This window comes from Ambystoma mexicanum, chromosome 13 (assembly GCF_040938575.1).
Source record: "Ambystoma mexicanum isolate Mex_15411 chromosome 13, UKY_AmexF1_1, whole genome shotgun sequence".
NCBI classification, from domain to species: domain Eukaryota; kingdom Metazoa; phylum Chordata; class Amphibia; order Caudata; family Ambystomatidae; genus Ambystoma; species Ambystoma mexicanum.
In genome coordinates, this window is record NC_090938.1 from 795857210 (window position 1) to 795875807 (window position 18598).

Sequence of the window (18598 nt, forward strand, 5' to 3'; positions counted from 1 at the left end):
AAGCTCGGATCTGATTCTTGGATGACAATGGATTGCAGAGATTGCACAGCAAGCTCGGATCTGATTCTTGGATGGCAATGGATTGCAGGGATTGCAGAGCAAGCTCGGATCTGATTCTTGGATGGCAATGGATTGCAGGGATTGCAGAGCAAGCTCGGATCTGATTCTTGGATGGCAATGGATTGCAAGGATTGCAGAGCAAGCTCGGATCTGATTCTTGGATGGCAATGGATTGCAGGGATTGCAGAGCAAGCTCGGATCTGATTCTTGGATGACAATAGAGTAAGCTCGGATCTGATTCTTGGCATTGGGTGTGCAGGCGTTACTGAGAATACTTTCCTCCAGTAAATGCCTATGACTGACTCCCACAATTGCAGATCTCCCCCATCACATCCTAGGTTTCAACCACTAACATCCCAAAACAAAGTGTTGCAGGATGCCTTGTACAGTGCAAAGGCACTAACATATAACTAGCTATACAACACCCACCTGGTGACGCCTGGCCCTGTCTCAGCTCTGCTCATTCTCCCAGAAGTCTCTGCGCGGTGATCTGTGGTGACTCGAGCACTTCTAGCGAGCGCAATGGCAGAAAAGCCACCCAACATCCACCGCTAGGTAGGTCGTACTATCACCCCCAACAGGTCACCTGCTCAGAACTTATGTAGCAAGAAGCGCCACCTACGGAAATGAATTTCGGATCCCTGGCACCTCACCACCCTCCACTGCCCCGCCCTTCACCACATCTAAACCGCGATTACCCTCCATCTCACGCAATGCCCCCCAGTCTTTCCTCACCCCACCACACCACCAACAACACTGCCCTCACACCCACTAACCACCAGCCCTGTCACTGCGCGGCCTCCTGCACGCCCCTTCCCTCTGCCGACCATCATCATTTTCTCAGGCGTTATCTCCCCTTCCCCAATCTCCACCCCTGGCCCCAGCAGCACACCTGGCACGCCCTGTGCCTTTCCCTGCTCCTGTTAGCTCAGAGAGCTCCGCTTGTGCCCCAGCTCTCTCCAGCAGAGGCAGCCCTGGGATGTGCGGCGCCCCTGGGCGGCAAAAGATAGGTGGGGCGCCCCTTATTTGCCTGCTCAATTGGGTCACAGAATAACACCTGGTGTGTTCATTTACAGTTTCATGAAGAGAAGAAGTTGCCAGGAGCAACTCAAGAGACCAGTAAAGGGACGCCCAGTTTAGCAATTGTCATGGTTAGGTGTTACATGTCTGGCAATTTCTGGAGTAAGGCTTTTTTGGAGCAGCAGGCAGTGTGAGCTGAACCTGGAGACCTTTCATTTTGGCAGACAAGGAAAGGTGAGATGGTTTGCCCAGGAGCAGAAAGTCAGACTTCAGACCAGTCTGGAAGGCGGGGACTTGCACACACACATCTACCTAGCTCTAGTTGGTAGATACCTTGCTTGCCACAGGACCTTTGGCAACTGTGGTTTGAAAACTCCATCTGACATTGGAATGCAGTGAAGAAAATGTGCTCGAACACACGAGCAAACAAATCTGTTTTATTATGCAGACCTCAAAATAACCCCTGGGGGACAGCATCCGCCCTCTAGGAACACAGAGCTGCAAGTTGTATTACTTGATTTACAAATGGCAGCTAGTACCTGTCTGTGAGGCCCCCATGAGTGCCCTGCCCTGGGCGACGGCACGGACGTCCCGTGCCTAGGGCCGGCCTTCGTACCAAGCTGCCAGTGTAACATGCATGGAGTGCTGCTTTGGCCCGTGACAAGCATAGTGTTGGGTGCTAAGTCACGCTGCACCGCGCGACAGCTCAGGGCTCCAGTACAGCAGGGTGTGCACAAGAAAAGCATATTAAGAAACCTACACTGAGGTTTTTCTGCACCTAGGGAGCGGAAAGCCCTGAGGTTGCTTGAGCATGAAGTGGAGCGCGCTCCTCTTCCTGTGCACGCCTGAAACTTGCACAGGAAGCCCAGGTGCGGCAAATGGGCCGGAAGAGAGAGCGGCAGCTTCCTGTGCTTTGCAACGAGCGCAGAGGCCCTGACACCTGCAAACCAGGGATCTTGAGCGGAAAACACCATAACACCGGAATAATCTTCGGCAGGGACTGCATCAGGGCATTTCAACACTTTCAGTTGGAATGGGCCCCAAGCCTCAACTGGGCCCTTCAGCAGCTGTCCCATGTTGGCAGTCTCCTCTAATTCAGGACATTAAATGTGTGCTTTGCCACGCGCACCTCAAAGGCAGCCTTTGCTGGTGCCCTCAGGCTATTAACTCCCTCAGGCCTCTTGCAGTATCCAGCAGCGTTCTTATCATTTCATCTGTTTAAGTCCTTCATTAGCTGCCATTAGCCCCTTGCCTTGAAAGAGCCCTTAATGGCTTTTCTGTGGACGTTTAGTGTTGCAGCTCCCGGTGGCTGCCCGCCCCATGATAATCGGCACCTATTAACCTCCTTCCTGCATTCTCTTGTCTCCATTATGAACTAAGCACCCCACGGGTGCCTCAGATTCCTTTTCCTGGCTCCAGGTAAGGCCCCCAAACATCTTGTTGACATGAGCTCCCCACCAGTCCTGAGGCGCCTTCAGCCAGCCCTGATTCGAGTCCACCTTGCTCCTCCCACCTATCCCAGCCCCTCTGCTACCCCTGCACCCTACCTACAGGCCCCGTAGTGCCCCCGCCAGGTTCACGCTTTATAAATCCCAACCATACATTCACAGAACAGCCTGACCTCTGGGCCAGTGGTTTATCTTGCGCAATTCTATGGAGAGCAACGCCTCTTGCTAACTCATGGTCGTTTCCTAATGGCTCTTTATTAGTTTTGGCTATTATGTGGTACTGTAGCACCACCTATAAGACAACGCTGTTCCACTTCTATACACATAGGAGGAATATATTCGATGTGAGGAGGGACTCATTGGCTGCGCATGGCTATGCTAATCCCTATAGCTATTGCTGCCCACTATGCACTTCCCAAAAGATCTCTTTGAGGTTGCCCTTACCAGCTGTAACATCAAACCGTGTGCTGCATAGGGTTTGCCAGTGTTATTTCTGGGCAGTCTTGTGAGGGTTAGTGGCTTGATTTGACTGTGTAAATGATATTTCAGTGCAATAAAAATGTCGTACTCAAGTGTGCTTTCAGCCACTTCACTTTTGATCAATATTTGTGACTTTGCATCCATTTCTCGCACTATTAAAACAAGCATTGGTAAAACCAGCAGTTTTAGCTGTTTTTACGGGCATTAGAATGGCATATGCCAGGCACTGTGGTCATGTGCCCAGGTACTCACAACATTTTCCAGCTGTTGACATTTTATAGCCAGGTAGTACCATTATAGCATTTCCTTGCAAATGCCTGGACATGCATGCACAAAATCCCAGGCCACTGGCTTTGGCAATGCTTGTTTGATACCTACGGGTAGCTGACAGGGAGACTATGGCGTCCCCAGTGAACAGCAGGAAAACAGAAATGCAGGCTTCTCATAAGAGTCCCCTCGTGGAATCCAGTAGAGCTTCCAGTCCACTAGCAGGATAGAACGCGGAGGCAGCCACCGCTTGGACATTCGCGGCAATGTCCCCCCTGAGGTGCTGCCCGATAGGAATTAGCGATAAATGAACTATGGCTTTTCTATTGGAACCATTAGGGCAGTGCTCTTCAAACCTATTAGGCCTGGACGCCCCCCCCCCCCGAACAACAAAAATGTGGGCAGGCCATCCCCCCAAAAAATGCCAATTCGATAGCAAGTCCAAATGGCTATGAACTATTGCGTGCTGTCACTGCACCCTACTCGCAGTATAGTCACTGGGCTTCCCCACCTGCTCCCATCACAGTCTCTGGATTCCCTCCCTCATCCCACTCCTACCCAGTCCCTGGGCTCGCCCCACCACACCACAGACCCTGGGCTCGCCACACCGTGCTCCCACCACTATGCCATGGCTCCCGCCCACCCTACTCCCATTACAGTCCCTGGGCTCCCCCACCCTGCTCCCACCACTATCCCATTGCTCCCCCATCCTGCTCCAACTACAGTCCCTGGGCTCCCCCACCCTGCTCCCACCACTATGCCATGGCTCCCGCCCATCCCATGCCTCCCGCCCACCCTACTCCCATTACAGTCCCTGGGCTCCCCCACCCTGCTCCCACCACTATCCCATCGCTCCCCAGCCCATCCTGCTCCAACTACAGTCCCTGGGCTCCCCCGCCCTGCTCCCACCACTATCCCATGGCTCCCCAGCCCATCCTGCTCCCACCACAGTCCCTGGGCTCCCCCACCCTGCTCCCACCACTATCCCATGGCTCCCCAGCCCATCCTGCTCCCACCACAGTCCCTGGGCTCCCCCACCCTGCTCCCACCACTATCTCATGGCTCCCCAGCCCATCCTGCTCCCACCACAGTCCCTGGGCTCCCCCACCCTGCTCCCACCACTATGCCATGGCTCCCGCCCATCCCATGCCTCCCGCCCACCCTACTCCCATTACAGTCCCTGGGCTCCCCCACCCTGCTCCCACCACTATCCCATTGCTCCCCCCATCCTGCTCCAACTACAGTCCCTGGGCTCCCCCACCCTGCTCCCACCACTATCCCATGGCTCCCCAGCCGATCCTGCTCCCACCACAGTCCCTATGCTCCCCCACTCTGCTCCCACCACTATCCCATGGCTCCCCAGCCCATCCTGCTCCCACCACAGTCCCTGGGCTCCCCCACCCTGCTCCCACCACTATGCCATGGCTCCCGCCCATCCCATGCCTCCCGCTCACCCTACTCCCATTACAGTCCCTGGGCTCCCCCAACCTGCTCCCACCACTATCCCATTGCTTCCCCATCCTGCTCCAACTGCAGTCCCTATGCTCCCCCACTCTGCTCCCATCACTATCCCATGGCTCCCCAGCCCATCCTGCTCCAACTACAGTCCCTGGGCTCCCCCACCCTGCTCCCACCACTATCCCATGGCTCCCCAGCCCATCCTGCTCCCACCACGGTCCCTATGCTCCCCCACTCTGCTCCCACCACTATCCCATGGCTCCCCAGCCCATCCTGCTCCCACCACAGTCCCTGGGCTCCCCCACCCTGCTCCCACGACTATGCCATGGCTCCCGCCCATCCCATGCCTCCCGCCCACCCTACTCCCATTACAGTCTCTGGGCTCCCCCACCCTGCTCCCACCACTATCCCATTGCTCCCCCCATCCTGCTCCAACTACAGTCCCTGGGCTCCCCCACCCTGCTCCCACCACTATCCCATGGCTCCCCAGCCCATCCTGCTCCCACCACGGTCCCTATGCTCCCCCACTCTGCTCCCACCACTATCCCATGGCTCCCCAGCCCATCCTGCTCCCACCACAGTCCCTGGGCTCCCCCACCCTGCTCCCACGACTATGCCATGGCTCCCGCCCATCCCATGCCTCCCGCCCACCCTACTCCCATTACAGTCTCTGGGCTCCCCCACCCTGCTCCCACCACTATCCCATTGCTCCCCCCATCCTGCTCCAACTACAGTCCCTGGGCTCCCCCACGCTGCTCCCACCACTATCCCATGGCTCCCCAGCCCATCCTGCTCCCACCACGGTCCCTATGCTCCCCCACTCTGCTCCCACCACTATCCCATGGCTCCCCAGCCCATCCTGCTCCCACCACGGTCCCTATGCTTCCCCCACTCTGCTCCCACCACTATCCCATGGCTCCCCAGCCCATCCAGCTCCCAACACAGTCCCTGGGCTCCCCCACCCTGCTCCCACGACTATGCCATGGCTCCCGCCCATCCCATGCTTCCCGCCCACCCTACCCCCATTACAGTCCCTGGGCTCCCCCACCCTGCTCCCACCACTATTCGATTGCTTCCCCATCCTGCTCCAACTGCAGTCCCTATGCTCCCCCACTCTGCTCCCACCACTATCCCATGGCTCCCCAGCCCATCCAGCTCCCAACACAGTCCCTGGGCTCCCCCACCCTGCTCCCACCACTATCCCATGGCTCCCCAGCCCATCCTGCTCCCACCACAGTCCCTGGGCTCCCCCACCCTGCTCCCACGACTATGCCATGGCTCCCGCCCATCCCATGCCTCCCGCCCACCCTACTCCCATTACAGTCTCTGGGCTCCCCCACCCTGCTCCCACCACTATCCCATTGCTCCCCCCATCCTGCTCCCACCACAGTCCCTGGGCTCCCCGCCCTACTCCCAGCACAGTCCCTGGGCCAGCAGCGCCTGGTGAATTTATTAAGTGGAGGGGCATAACTATTTCCCCCAGATATGGCATAGCGACCGAGCACAGCGAGAGAACCCGAAGCAATCAAGAGGGGGTCTGGGGGGAGGGGGGGTTCCCCCATTCATTTTTTTTAAATAATGGGTTAAACTGTTCCATTTTGGAGCATACTTAAAAAAAAATGGGTAAAAAGCCAAACAGTTTGCAATTGGAGCTTCAGGGGACAGGCATGACATTTTTTACTGCACATCTACGATAGATGTCCAGTAAAAATATACCATCCCCGTCCCCTGGGCCCCACTGGGCCTAACAAAAACAACATGATTATATGTGCATGCAAGGCACTGGGGGCCCAGGGGGAAAGCATGGTACTTTTGACTGGACAGCTACGATGGGTAACAAAATACCATCCCTGTCCCGTCAGCTCCACAGCGCATCAGAAGGAGAGCCGATTTTGGCAGGTGGGTAGGGGGAGTGTGCACAAAGGCATTTTTAAAATGCTTTTCTTGCACAGCCCTCCTTCCCTCCTCCACCCCCACTCGCCAAAATCAGCTCACCGTACCAAAACAAACACACACACAAACATTCACACAGCAATCACTCTATCATTCATACGAACACCCATCACCATACACTCACTCATAACACAAGCATACACGCATCCATACACATATTTAAATAAAAAATAAATTAACATAAACGTAACTTCTGCAGGGACTTGCGCGTTGGTGCTGAAATGCCCCACAGGTTGCTCTGTCCGTATGTGCGAGGAGGTGCAGGAGCTCCCCCTCACACATACAGACATGCAGTGCCCCAGCCAGCATTTCCAATGAGCTATGCAAGGCTGGCGAAGCAAAACGCCCCCAGCCTTGCAAGGCTCAGTGAGCATGTGCAGCTGGGGAACAGAACTGTCAAAGAGAAACCGTATTTCGAATATATTGTGTCCTCCCACGTATTCCTCATCTTGTGATAAATCGTTATCTCCAGCTTCGCTGCTTCGGAAAAAAAAATTCTCGGCAGAGGGCGCTGTGTTCGAGGTCGTGGCGTCGGTTGTCCCTCGACGTACTCGACGTCACTGATGGTATAAGTAGCTCGAGCCGCACCCGTTGCTTCAGTTCCGTTTTTCCGATCGCTTCGCTATCGAGAACGGCGCGCTTCTATTTTCTGGGTACAGGGGTCTTATGACCAGGGTAGTTGAATACATGGGTTGGGGTAATACTTCACCCATTTGTGAACAAGATGACATGACGGATATAATCGTCAAGGGACCTCAGAAAGATCCTGTTCTCCCTTTTCACAGGGCCCTTCAAAGGACTGTGGAGAAAAACTGGGAGAAACCAGAAACTATTGCTGCTGCAGATAGCACTTTTCCAAGAAAATATAGACCAGCTGGAACGGACCCTGAATATTTGAATAAACATCCGACTCCAGAGAGTTTAGTCATTCAACCAGCATCTACTTCAAAACAAACTGCTTATCCAACTATCCCTCCAGATAGAGAGGATAAAAAAATGGACGCCTGGGCATGTAAAGTTTTCACGCCAGGCAGTATGGCACATACCCTGTGGGACTGTATTTTGGCGGCAGCTGATCATATTCCAGAAGGCGAGGAAAGCGAAGGCTTCCTGAATATAGTCAAAGACGGGAAAGAGGCAATGGGGGAATGCCTCCAGTCTGGACTGGATACTGCTGATAGAATCAGCAGATCCATGGCTGCAAGCGTTGTGCTACGCAGATTTGCGTGGTTGAGGAAGTCGGGATTTGCACCGGACGCGCAAGCTAGACTCCTCAACATGCCCTTTGATGGCTCGAGGCTCTTCGGCAGAAAGGCTGATGAAAGCCTAGAAAAACTTCAGACCTCGAAAGCGGCAGCTAAATCACTTAGCGCCTCCATGCACCAGCCTCTAAAACCCTATTCCGTCTCATCTTCCTGGAGGGGTCGTTCTTCTCGATACTACTCCTCTTTTGGTAGAGGAAGAGGACAGGCCTCTCAAAGGGGCAAAAGAAACTTCCCTCGTGGAGCACGAGGAAGAGGTGCAAAATCAGCCTCAGGAGCGGCATCTGTACCTCAGCCACTCCTGCAGCCGCCTCCAAATCCCTCTGAGATCTTGTTACACAAAACACCAGTGGGAGGCAGGATCTCTCAACATCTGAAGGAATGGCGGGGCATTACCTCAGATGCTTGGGCACTGGAAACAGTAACCCAAGGTTACTGTCTCCCCTTTCTAAAAAGGCCTCAGAATCATCCACCGGGAGCCAACTCCGCCATAATTCCACATCCGCTCCTGTTGCAGGAAATTTTAACCCTGCTAGAGAAAGGTGCCATAGAACTGGTACCTGTAGCGGAGAGGAACAGGGCTTGGTACTCCCCATATTTTCTCATCCCAAAAAAGGACGGAGGACTGAGGCCCATCTTGGACTTGAGAAACTTGAACAAGTTCCTCAGGAAGGACAAGTTCAAGATGGTGACTCTTTCTCAGATCCTTCATGCTCTCCAACTCCAAGACTGGTTGCTATCATTGGACCTTCAGGATGCTTACTTTCATGTGCCAATCCATCCAAAGCACAGAAAGTACCTGAGGTTCGCGATTGGCAGTTCTCATTATCAGTTTCGAGTTCTGCCATTCAGGTTGACCTCCGCCCCGAGTGTTTTCACCAAACTGTTGGCGGTTGTGGCAGCAAGTCTCAGGAGAGGAGGTATTCACATATATCCCTACCTGGACGACTGGTTGATCAGAGCAAGTTCTCCAGAACAAGCTCAGGAACATTTTTCAATCACCTGCCACTTCCTCCACAAACTGGGCTTCTCCCTCAATTTCAAGAAGTCCCACATGATACCATCCCAGAAGTTCCAGTTTATCGGAGCAGTCTTGGACACTTCATCAGGAAAAGCCTCGCCTCCCGAAGTGAGAACTCTCCACATCCAGCAGATGGTAACGAAGTTTCAGAATGCCCAACGTCTACCGGCCTTCGATTTTCTCAGGTTGTTTGGCCTCATGGCATCCTGTATTTTCCTAGTACCAGAGGCCAGGTTGAGAATGAGATCCCTTCAATGGGCACTCAGAACTCAGTGGTCCCAGTTCTCAGGGAATATGTCGGATCTTCTGCAAGTTCCGAGCGCAGTTGCTCAGGATCTTCTATGGTGGGCTTGCAATGACAACATTCTCAAGGGAGAGTCTTTTTGGCAACCATGGCCGGAGATAACGGTAGTGACGGACGCCTCACTCACGGGGTGGGGAGCACACACCAACGATCTGACAATCAGCGGTCGTTGGTCTCCATCGGAGTCCAAACTACACATCAACCTATTAGAGCTGAGGGCAATCAGACTAGCTCTGAAGGCCTTTCTGCCCTCTGTACAGGGAAAGAATGTTGTGATAATAACTGAGAACACAGTGGCTATGTACTATCTCAACAAGAGAGGAGGAGTAGGATCACTGCCACTGTGCAGCCACTGTGCAGAGAGGGAATGCAGCTCTGGTTCTGGGCAATACGAGAAGGAATCTCTCTGTCGGCAATTCACCTAGCCGGAGAGAAGAACATGGCGGCAGACGCTCTGAGCAGGCGGAGCACGGTCTCTCACAAGTGGGAGCTGGCTCAGAAAGTCCTTCTGGAGATCTTCGCCCTTTCGGGAACCCCTCAAGTGGATCTCTTCGCCACCGCGATCAACCGGAAGTGCGATCAGTATTGCTCAAAGGAATTTCCTCAAAGAGGAGCTCTGGGAGACGCATTCGTAGTGGAATGGAAGTTTCCACTGCTGTACACGTTTCCCCCAGCCCAGTGATTCCGCAAGTAATCAGGAGGTTGAGAAAGTTCAGGAAAACCATGATCATAATTGCCCCGGATTGGGCCAGGATAACGTGGTACCCGGACCTTCTAGACATGTCCATCTGCCCTCCAATACGTCTTCCGCAAAGAGAGGATCTTCTCTCGCAAGAGGAAGGTCGGGTTCTCCATCCAGAGGTCAAGACACTCAACCTTCACGCATGGTTTCTGAGAGGTTGAGATACAAGGATTGGGATCTTCCGGATGACGTAATGGAAATGTTGCTTTCGGCCAGAAGACCAGCAACAAAGTCTTTGTACCAATGTCGCTGGAATAGGTTTAGTAACTGGTGCAAAGACAAGGATGTGGACCCTTTTCAGTGTGGCACCCCAATGGTGCTTTCTTTTCTGCTACATCTAGCTAATCTGGGGCTCCAGATAGGAACAATCAAAGGATACCTTGCTGCGCTGTCCATTTTCAAGCGCTCCTCGGAAGAGGTTTCATATTTCAAAATACCGTTAATAATTCAATTCTTAAAGGGGCTCACTAATGTATACCCTCCAGTACCTTTTCATGTACCAGCCTGGGACTTAAATTTAGTATTAAAACTCTTGACTTGCATACCTTTTGAGCCTCTGCACTCATGTCCATTGAGGCTTTTGACTCTAAAAACTGTCCTCCTTGTGGCCCTATCATCAGCCCGCAGGGTTAGCGAACTTCAGGCTCTCTCATGCAAACCACCATATACTACTTTTTATAAAGATAAGGTAGTCCTTAAAGTTAAACTTTCATTTTTGCCAAAAGTAGTCTCGGACTTCCATTTGTCACAAAAAATAGTACTACCTACGTTTTATCCTCCTCCTCATCTGGGCAAAGAAAAGGAGAGATTACACAGATTAGATCCCAAGAGGGCTCTTAGTTTTTACATCTCTAGGATGGCTAAATTGAGACAAGATGACCAACTGTTTGTGGGTTACACTGGTCAAAATTAGGCTTATCTGTAAAGAAACAGACCATTTCCCACTGGATCATAGTAGCCATAGTTGAATGCTACAGACTAGCAGTAAAAGAACCACCAGATGGGCTTCGTACCCATTCTACAAGGGGAATGGCTATTTCTGTGGCTCTAAAGAGGGGAATCCCGGCAGCAGACATTAGTGCAGCTGCAACCTGGAAAACAATACATACTTTTGTTAAACATTATTGTTTGGACACTGCCTCCTCTAACGAGGGTTTATTCGCAAAGGCAGTTCTGCATTCTGTCCACGAAAACTGAAATGGGTACTCCCACCTCCAAAAAATTGATACTGCTATGGGAGCCTATCACAAGATGAGGAATACGTGGGAGGACACAATCCATTCGAAGAACAAGTTACTTACCAACTGTAACGTTCTTTCGACTGGATGTTCCTCCCACGTATTCCTCATCGACCCTCCCATCCTACCCCACAGTACAGTTTACGTTTTCTTGCACTTTCCTCTCACGAAGAATGTATCGGTCATGGGGCACGCCTGGGTGTTCCTCCTATATATATTTCATCGAAAAAACAGAACTGAAGCAACGGGCGCGGCTCGAGCCACTTATACCATCGGTGACGTCGACAGAGTACGGAGTACGTCGAGGGACAATCGACGCCACGACCTCGAGCACAGCGCCCTCTGCCGAGAATTTTTTTTTCCGAGGCAGCGAAGCTGGAGATAACGATTTATCACAAGATGAGGAATGTGGGAGGAACATCCAGTTGAAAGAACGTTACAGTTGGTAAGTAACTTGTTCTTCCCTTTGACAGTTCAGCCAGCCCAGCAGCACTCCCTCAGCTGGAAAAGGTGGTGCTCAGTGTTTCACTGGGCGGGCCCCTCAGCTCCTCCATAATGAATGAGGGGGCCACTGGGTGGATACCCCGTCGCCCATTATGGATGAGCCATCAGGCTCAGACTGGCCTATAGGGCAATAGGGTAATGCCCGACCCCAAACATGCAAAATGCCAGTGTGGCCAAGTTTTTTTGGCCAATATGGGCCAGTTTGATGAGTTACTTCACTATGCAGCTAGTAGTTTTGACCGTTGTTGCTGAATAAATATTCTTTAAATATCACAATTTGCTTACATTTTAACAAGAAAAAAACCTTGGGTACTATTCAAACAGTCTGTGACTAAAGGAATGAATTTCCATTTGCAACTGCGGGCCACTTTTTCATTGGTGCCTGAGACGGTTTTATGTTCCAGTCCCACCAATTGAGCCATCCCTGCCCATTTTGCTTTTTTTTTAAACATTTCTTGATGGACTCTAGCGCCCCGCGGGGGTGTGGCCCCACAGTTTGAATACCTCTGGTTTAGGGTGACCTAATCGGGAACAGTCAAGTCGGACCAGTGCTGGAAATGGAACAAAGTGTACTGGGGGAACCCTCTCCTCCTTGAAGGGGTGGGGCTTTGGGGCAGAGGTCAGGTCCGAGGGGCATGGCCCCAAGTCAGATCGTAACACAGTGGTCCTCATTACATGTTTGCCAGTCCAGAAATAAGGGTGCTGGTAAGCTCACTGGCACCCTTGTTTCCGGACCGGCATACTACAAGTCTGCCTGCTGGAGCCGCTGAGCCTGACAGGTCTGACCCTGCCGGGCGCAGCGGCCACGGTATGCAGACTTGCCACAGGAGCACCGGCACCATTACTAGCGGTGCCGGTGCTCGCGTGTCCTCACTCTATGGGAATAGGGATTTACAAATGTACCAGCGCTTGACCTCCTGGCTGCCGGACTTGGAATAGCCAGGTGGCACCGGGAAGTCAGGCATGGGTAAATTATTGTGGGTCTGGCGGCAACCCACCGGTAGGACCTGCAGGGTTACCACTGGACCCGTAATGAGGCCCAGTATTTCTTCATAGAACCCAATCCTGGCAATTTGCATAAAAGCAAGAGCCTTATGGGAACATATGAACGTCTACAATTTTAAATTTGAAACATTTCTTAGTGTGCTTGAGTAAAAAACCGTTTTAAATGGAAAATGGCAGTGAGACCGTGCTGTTTTGCTTAAATACAACACTCACCCTAACAAAGAGAGGTCTGTAAATTGCAGGACAGGTCTGTAAATTGCAGAACATATGTAAAAGCGCTCCAGCATTGCTAAGGGAAGGCGTCTTCTGCCAGAGCACCGCTATATCTTGTTCCAACATTTCATCACAAGCAAAACAATGATTTGGTGATGGCCAGGGCTGCTCTGCAATGGAGGTAACTCACCTGTTCACACCTGCCAGACATTGAGCAGCCACTGAGGGAGGTGGGCTTACCTGTGGCTCCGCTGCAGGCTGTCCTGACATGGCTAGCTGGCCTGCCTTCTCATCCGAGAGACGTCCTGTGGAGGAGAGAGTGATGAAAGGGCAGTTAGATTCCTGCGCCCACGGGTTGTGACAGCACAGCAGCGGCAGTCAAGGGCATCAGAGGGCAAGCAATGGGGGAAAGGGTGCGAGTTGTGCCGGTAGGAGCCCCTGCATTCTGGGTACCGTTTGGGGAATACACCTGGTGATCCTACGCACATAGGAAGTTCCCAGAAGACCCTGCGGAAATCTGCAGCGCTATCAGCATCTCTCCACCTTATGGAAGGAGTCCTCCCTACAAGGGCCTTAGAAAATGCCAGACCTACCAGCAGTCTGAGTGGCCAAGGGAGCCTCTGCCTGTAACCTTCCCAAGGCTCAGATAGCACAATGCGCTAAGCACTCACCCCTGTTATCCATGTGCAGCCTGTTGTGGCAGGTTCGAATCCCGGCAGGGTCAACTCAGCCTTTCATCTTTCCGAGGGCGAGACATTCAGGACCACACTGTGGGATAATAATGTCCTCAGATATTTCGGGGCTCTGAGACCTATGAGTGTCTGATATGTTATTCTTATAAACTATTTTACCTCAACTTAATCCTTATGCTTTATCCATGCATAGCGCCACAAACGCCATCAAAGGCACTTTCTAGCCTAGGCATGTGGGTCTGGCTGCTTTTCATTTTGGAACCTTTATATGTGTGACTGGTTGAGAGGGTGGGTGTCGGGTGTTGACCTATTGGCCCTGTGTAGTGCACAGAAGCCTGTGAGTCACGATGCACTTTCTGAGTCAGGGTGCAAGAATGGGACAGGGCAGGAGTGTGTGGGGTCCTGGCTCACCTGACTGCAGAAAGCTGAGATTTCCATACAACGGGGTCTCCACTGAAGTCTTCACGCTGAAAAACAAAAGCACCAGGGGTGAGAACTGCAGGGGTTTACATGCAGCTCTGCGGGAAAAGATTGCACCACATGCAGGAATCTGCAGCTACTGCAAATACTCCCACACAATCTCTACAGGTGACTGGCATCAGGTGGCCATTGACAATAAACCCTTTTATCACACAAAAGACATGCAGCAGAAACCATCTTGGAAACATTAATCTGTTTCAACTCCTAAAAAAGGCAAACAAAAACCCCCAGACAACCACAGGAACAAACTTGCTCCCTAATATCTAACCACAGGGCCACTACCATTATAAGCTGCCAAATATGTTCATATTCTCCATCTGTGTGTATTTGTGTCTAGCTAGCACATCATGCTTGTTTACATCATGCCTAGTTAGCTCATCATGGCCTGTTTACATTATGCCTAGTTAGCACATCATGGCCTGTTTACATCATGCCTAGCTAGCACATCATGGCATGTTTACATCATGCCTATCTAGCACATCATTGCCTGTTTACATCAGGCCTAGTTAGCACTGCATTGCCTGTTTACATCATGCCTAGTTAGCACATCACGGCCTGTTTCCATTATGCCTAGCTAGCACATCATAGCCTGTTTGCAACACGCCTAGTTAGCACATCATGGCCTGTTTACATTATGCCTAGCTAGCACATCATGGCCTGTTTACATCATGCCTAGTTAGCATAGCATGCCTGTTTACATTATGCCTAGCAAGCCCATAATGGCCTGTTTACATCATGCCTAGCTACCACATCATGGCCTGTTTACATCATGCCTAGCTAGCACAGCATGGCCTGTTTACATCATGCCTAGTTAGCACATCATGGCCTGTTTACATTATTCTGAGCTAGCGCATCATGGCATGTTTACATTATGCCTAGCTAGGCCATCATGGCCTTTTTACATCATGCCTAGTTAGCACACCATGGTCTGTTTATATTATGCCTAGCTAGCACAGCATGGCCTGTTCACATCATGCCTAGTTAGCACACCATGGCCTGTTTACATGATGCCTAGCGAGCATCATGGCCTGTTCACATCATGCCTAGCTAGCACATCATGGCCTGTTTACATTATGCCTAGCTAGGACATCATGGCCTGTTTACATCATGCCTAGTTAGCACATCATGGCCTGTTTACATTATGCCTAGCTAGCACAGTATGGTCTGTTTACATCATGCCTAGTTAACACACCATGGCCTGTTCACATCATGCCTAGCTAGGACATCATGGCCTGTTCACATCATGCCTAGTTAGCACATTATGGCCTGTTTACATTATGTTTAGTTAGCGCATCCGGGCCTGTTTAAATCATGCCTAGCTAGTACAGCATGGCGTGTTTACATTATGCCTAGCTAGCACATGATGGCCTGTTTACATCATGCTTAGTTAGCACATCATTGCCAGTTTACATTATGTCTAGCTCACATCCCATGCCCGGTTTACATTATGCCTAGCGAGGACATCATGGCCTGTTCACATCATGCCAAGTTAGCACATTATGGCCTGTTTACATCATGCTTAGATAGTACAGCATGGTTTGTTTACATTATGCCTAGCTAGCACATCATGGACTGTTTAGATCATCCCTAGTTAGCACATCATTGCCTGTTTACATTTTGCCTAGCTAGTACATCATGGCCTGTTTACATCATGCCTAGCTAACACATCAGTGCCAGTTTTCTGAAAATGCAAATGTTCAGTAGACACACTTAGCCGATCACTTAGTTTCTGGTAGGCCCTTCATCATGTCCACTACCCCCTCACTGGCCGGCCACAGCTCCCCGCTCCCAGCAGGCTGTTACCTTTTACTGGCAGGTGCCAAAATAAAGGACGCCTAGGCACTATACAGTGGTCTAGGTCTCAATGGGAAGTGAGCACCCAGGAGTGTCCTGCCCATCAGGAAGGGTCTGCGACTGGCTTGCAGGATGGCAGGGGTGGGCTAAACTGCCAGCCTCTGACAGCATTTCCATCTGGGAACTTCCTCATGGCACTCGTACACAGGGGCATTGCTAGGTCTGGAAAAGTTCCGGGGCTACGCTAATGTCGGGACTGTCGGGACTCGGGGCTAGCCAGCCTGTTGGTTGTAGACCCTGAGCTTCTATACGAGGCTATAGCCCGCGACGCCTCTGCAGTCGTACATCCCTTCTCGTTTCACTTGGCCAGTGACCCACTTGGCATTGGTCTTCATGCTGGAGCAGTGACTGGTTTTCTGCTGCTTTTCGGGCTAGTAAGTTGGCTAAACATGGCTGGGTTTCCACTGGCACAATGTCCAGATTTGCCCCATTGGAAGCACCCGCCCAATTCCTGTCTTCACACCGGGCCTAAGACAGCACACATTCGGTCATTGCACCTGCATTGCTAATTGCAACCCCAGCACAATACTGACCAAATATGGTTAGTCTCAACCCCAATGCAATGACACCCTTTGAACTAGCGCAAACATGACCCCTGCGCCGGCCCCCAACACTCGTGCAACTCCTTTCACCGTTCCCGTGCCAATACCAGCGTCAATCTGGTCTTTGCACTCACTCTGCTACCAGAAACCCATGTCCCCCATTAAAGTACTCACAGGCTTTAACTTCTGACAACCCCAGCATAATCTCATGTTGCATATGTCATATCATGACATAACATATCATGGCACAGCATGATCTGCTATGTGATGTATCGCTGGCCATGTCATGATGTCATTTCATATGTCACATAAGTCATGTTATGCAATGTTACATTATGTTATGGCACATCATGCCCTGTCATGCCATTATACATATGTCATGATAGGGCATAACACATCATTACATGGTGTCATGTATTTATAGATCATGCAATGGCATAATATTATTTTCTGTCATATTTCCAGTAAGACCCCAGTTGAACATTCCTAGTAAGATTGCGATTACATGCCAGTTCCTGCTTTGCCATTCCCCCGTTAGCCCCCAGTCTCCCATTTCGAACAAGCTCCCAGTTTGCCACTCCCACTAAGCTCAGAGTTTGGCATTCCCAGTAAGCTTGGCCTTCTCAGTAAGCTACAGTACAACATTAGCATTAAAATGGACATTACCTGCAAGCTTCCACTTGGACATTCCAAGGAGGCTCTCAGGAAGCTCTCAGGTTGACATCACCTAATATCTTCCACTTGGACATTCCCAGGAAGCTCTCAGGTTGATGTGACCAGAAATCTTCCACTTGGACATTCCCAGGAAGCTCTCAGGTTGACGTCACCAGAAATCTTCCACTTGGACATTCCCAGGAGGCTCTCAGGTTGACGTCACCAGAAACCTTCCACTTGAACATTCCCAGGTAGCTCTCAGGTTGGCGTCACTAGAAATCTTCCACTTGGACATTTCCAGGAAGCTCTCAGATTGGCGTCACAAGAAATCCTCCACTTGGACATGCCCAGGAAGCTCTCAGGTTGACGTCACCAAAAATCTTCCACTTGGACATTCCCAGGAAGCTCTCAGGTTGGCATCACCAGATATCTTCCACTTGGACATGCCCAGGAAGCTCTCAGGTTGGCGTCACCAGAAGTCTTCCATTTGGACATGCCCAGGAAGCTCTCAGGTTGGCGTCACCAGAAATCTTCCACTTGGACATTTCCAGGAAGCTCTCAGATTGGCGTCACAAGAAATCCTCCACTTGGACATGCCCAGGAAGCTCTCAGGTTGACGTCACCAAAAATCTTCCACTTGGACATTCCCAGGAAGCTCTGAGGTTGATGTGACCAGAAATCGTCCACTTGGACATTCCCAGGAAGCTCTCAGGTTGACGTCACCAGAAACCTTCCACTTGAACATGCCCAGGAAGCTCTCAGGTTGGCGTCACCAGAAATCTTCCACTTGGACATTTCCAGGAAGCTCTCAGATTGGCGTCACAAGAAATCCTCCACTTGGACATGCCCAGGAAGCTCTCAGGTTGACGTCACCAAAAATCTTCCACTTGGACATTCCCAGGAAGCTCTGAGGTTGATGTGACCAGAAATCTTCCACTTGGACATTCCCAGGAAGCTCTCAGGTTGACGTCACCAGAAACCTTCCACTTGAACATTCCCAGGTAGCTCTCAGGTTGGCGTCACCAGAAATCTTCCACTTGGACATTTCCAGGAAGCTCTCAGATTGGCGTCACAAGAAATCCTCCACTTGGACATGCCCAGGAAGCTCTCAGGTTGACGTCACCAAAAATCTTCCACTTGGACATTCACAGGAAGCTCTCAGGTTGGCATCACCAGATATCTTCCACTTGGACATGCCCAGGAAGCTCTCAGGTTGGCGTCACCAGAGGTCTTCCATTTGGACATGCCCAGGAAGCTCTGAGATTGGCATCACCAGAGATCTTCCACTTGGACATGCCCAGGAAGCTCTCAGGTTGGCGTCACCAGAGATCTTCCACTTGGACATTTCCAGGAAGCTCTCAGGTTGGCGTCACATGAGATCTTCCACTTGGACATTCCCAG

The 18598-nt window shown here is 51.4% G+C and overlaps 1 protein-coding gene across 1 annotated transcript in view; it reads right to left on the reverse strand.

Moving 5' to 3' along the window:
- Positions 1-18598, reverse strand: part of SIT1 (signaling threshold regulating transmembrane adaptor 1) — a 79167-nt gene that overhangs the window by 22173 nt on the left and 38396 nt on the right. The window contains exons 4-5 of the mRNA XM_069635194.1: positions 14079-14134; positions 13216-13280 (exon numbers count right to left, since the gene is read on the reverse strand). Of these exons, the coding sequence (XP_069491295.1) occupies positions 13216-13280; positions 14079-14134 (121 nt within the window). The remainder of the gene's footprint in view (positions 1-13215; positions 13281-14078; positions 14135-18598) is intronic.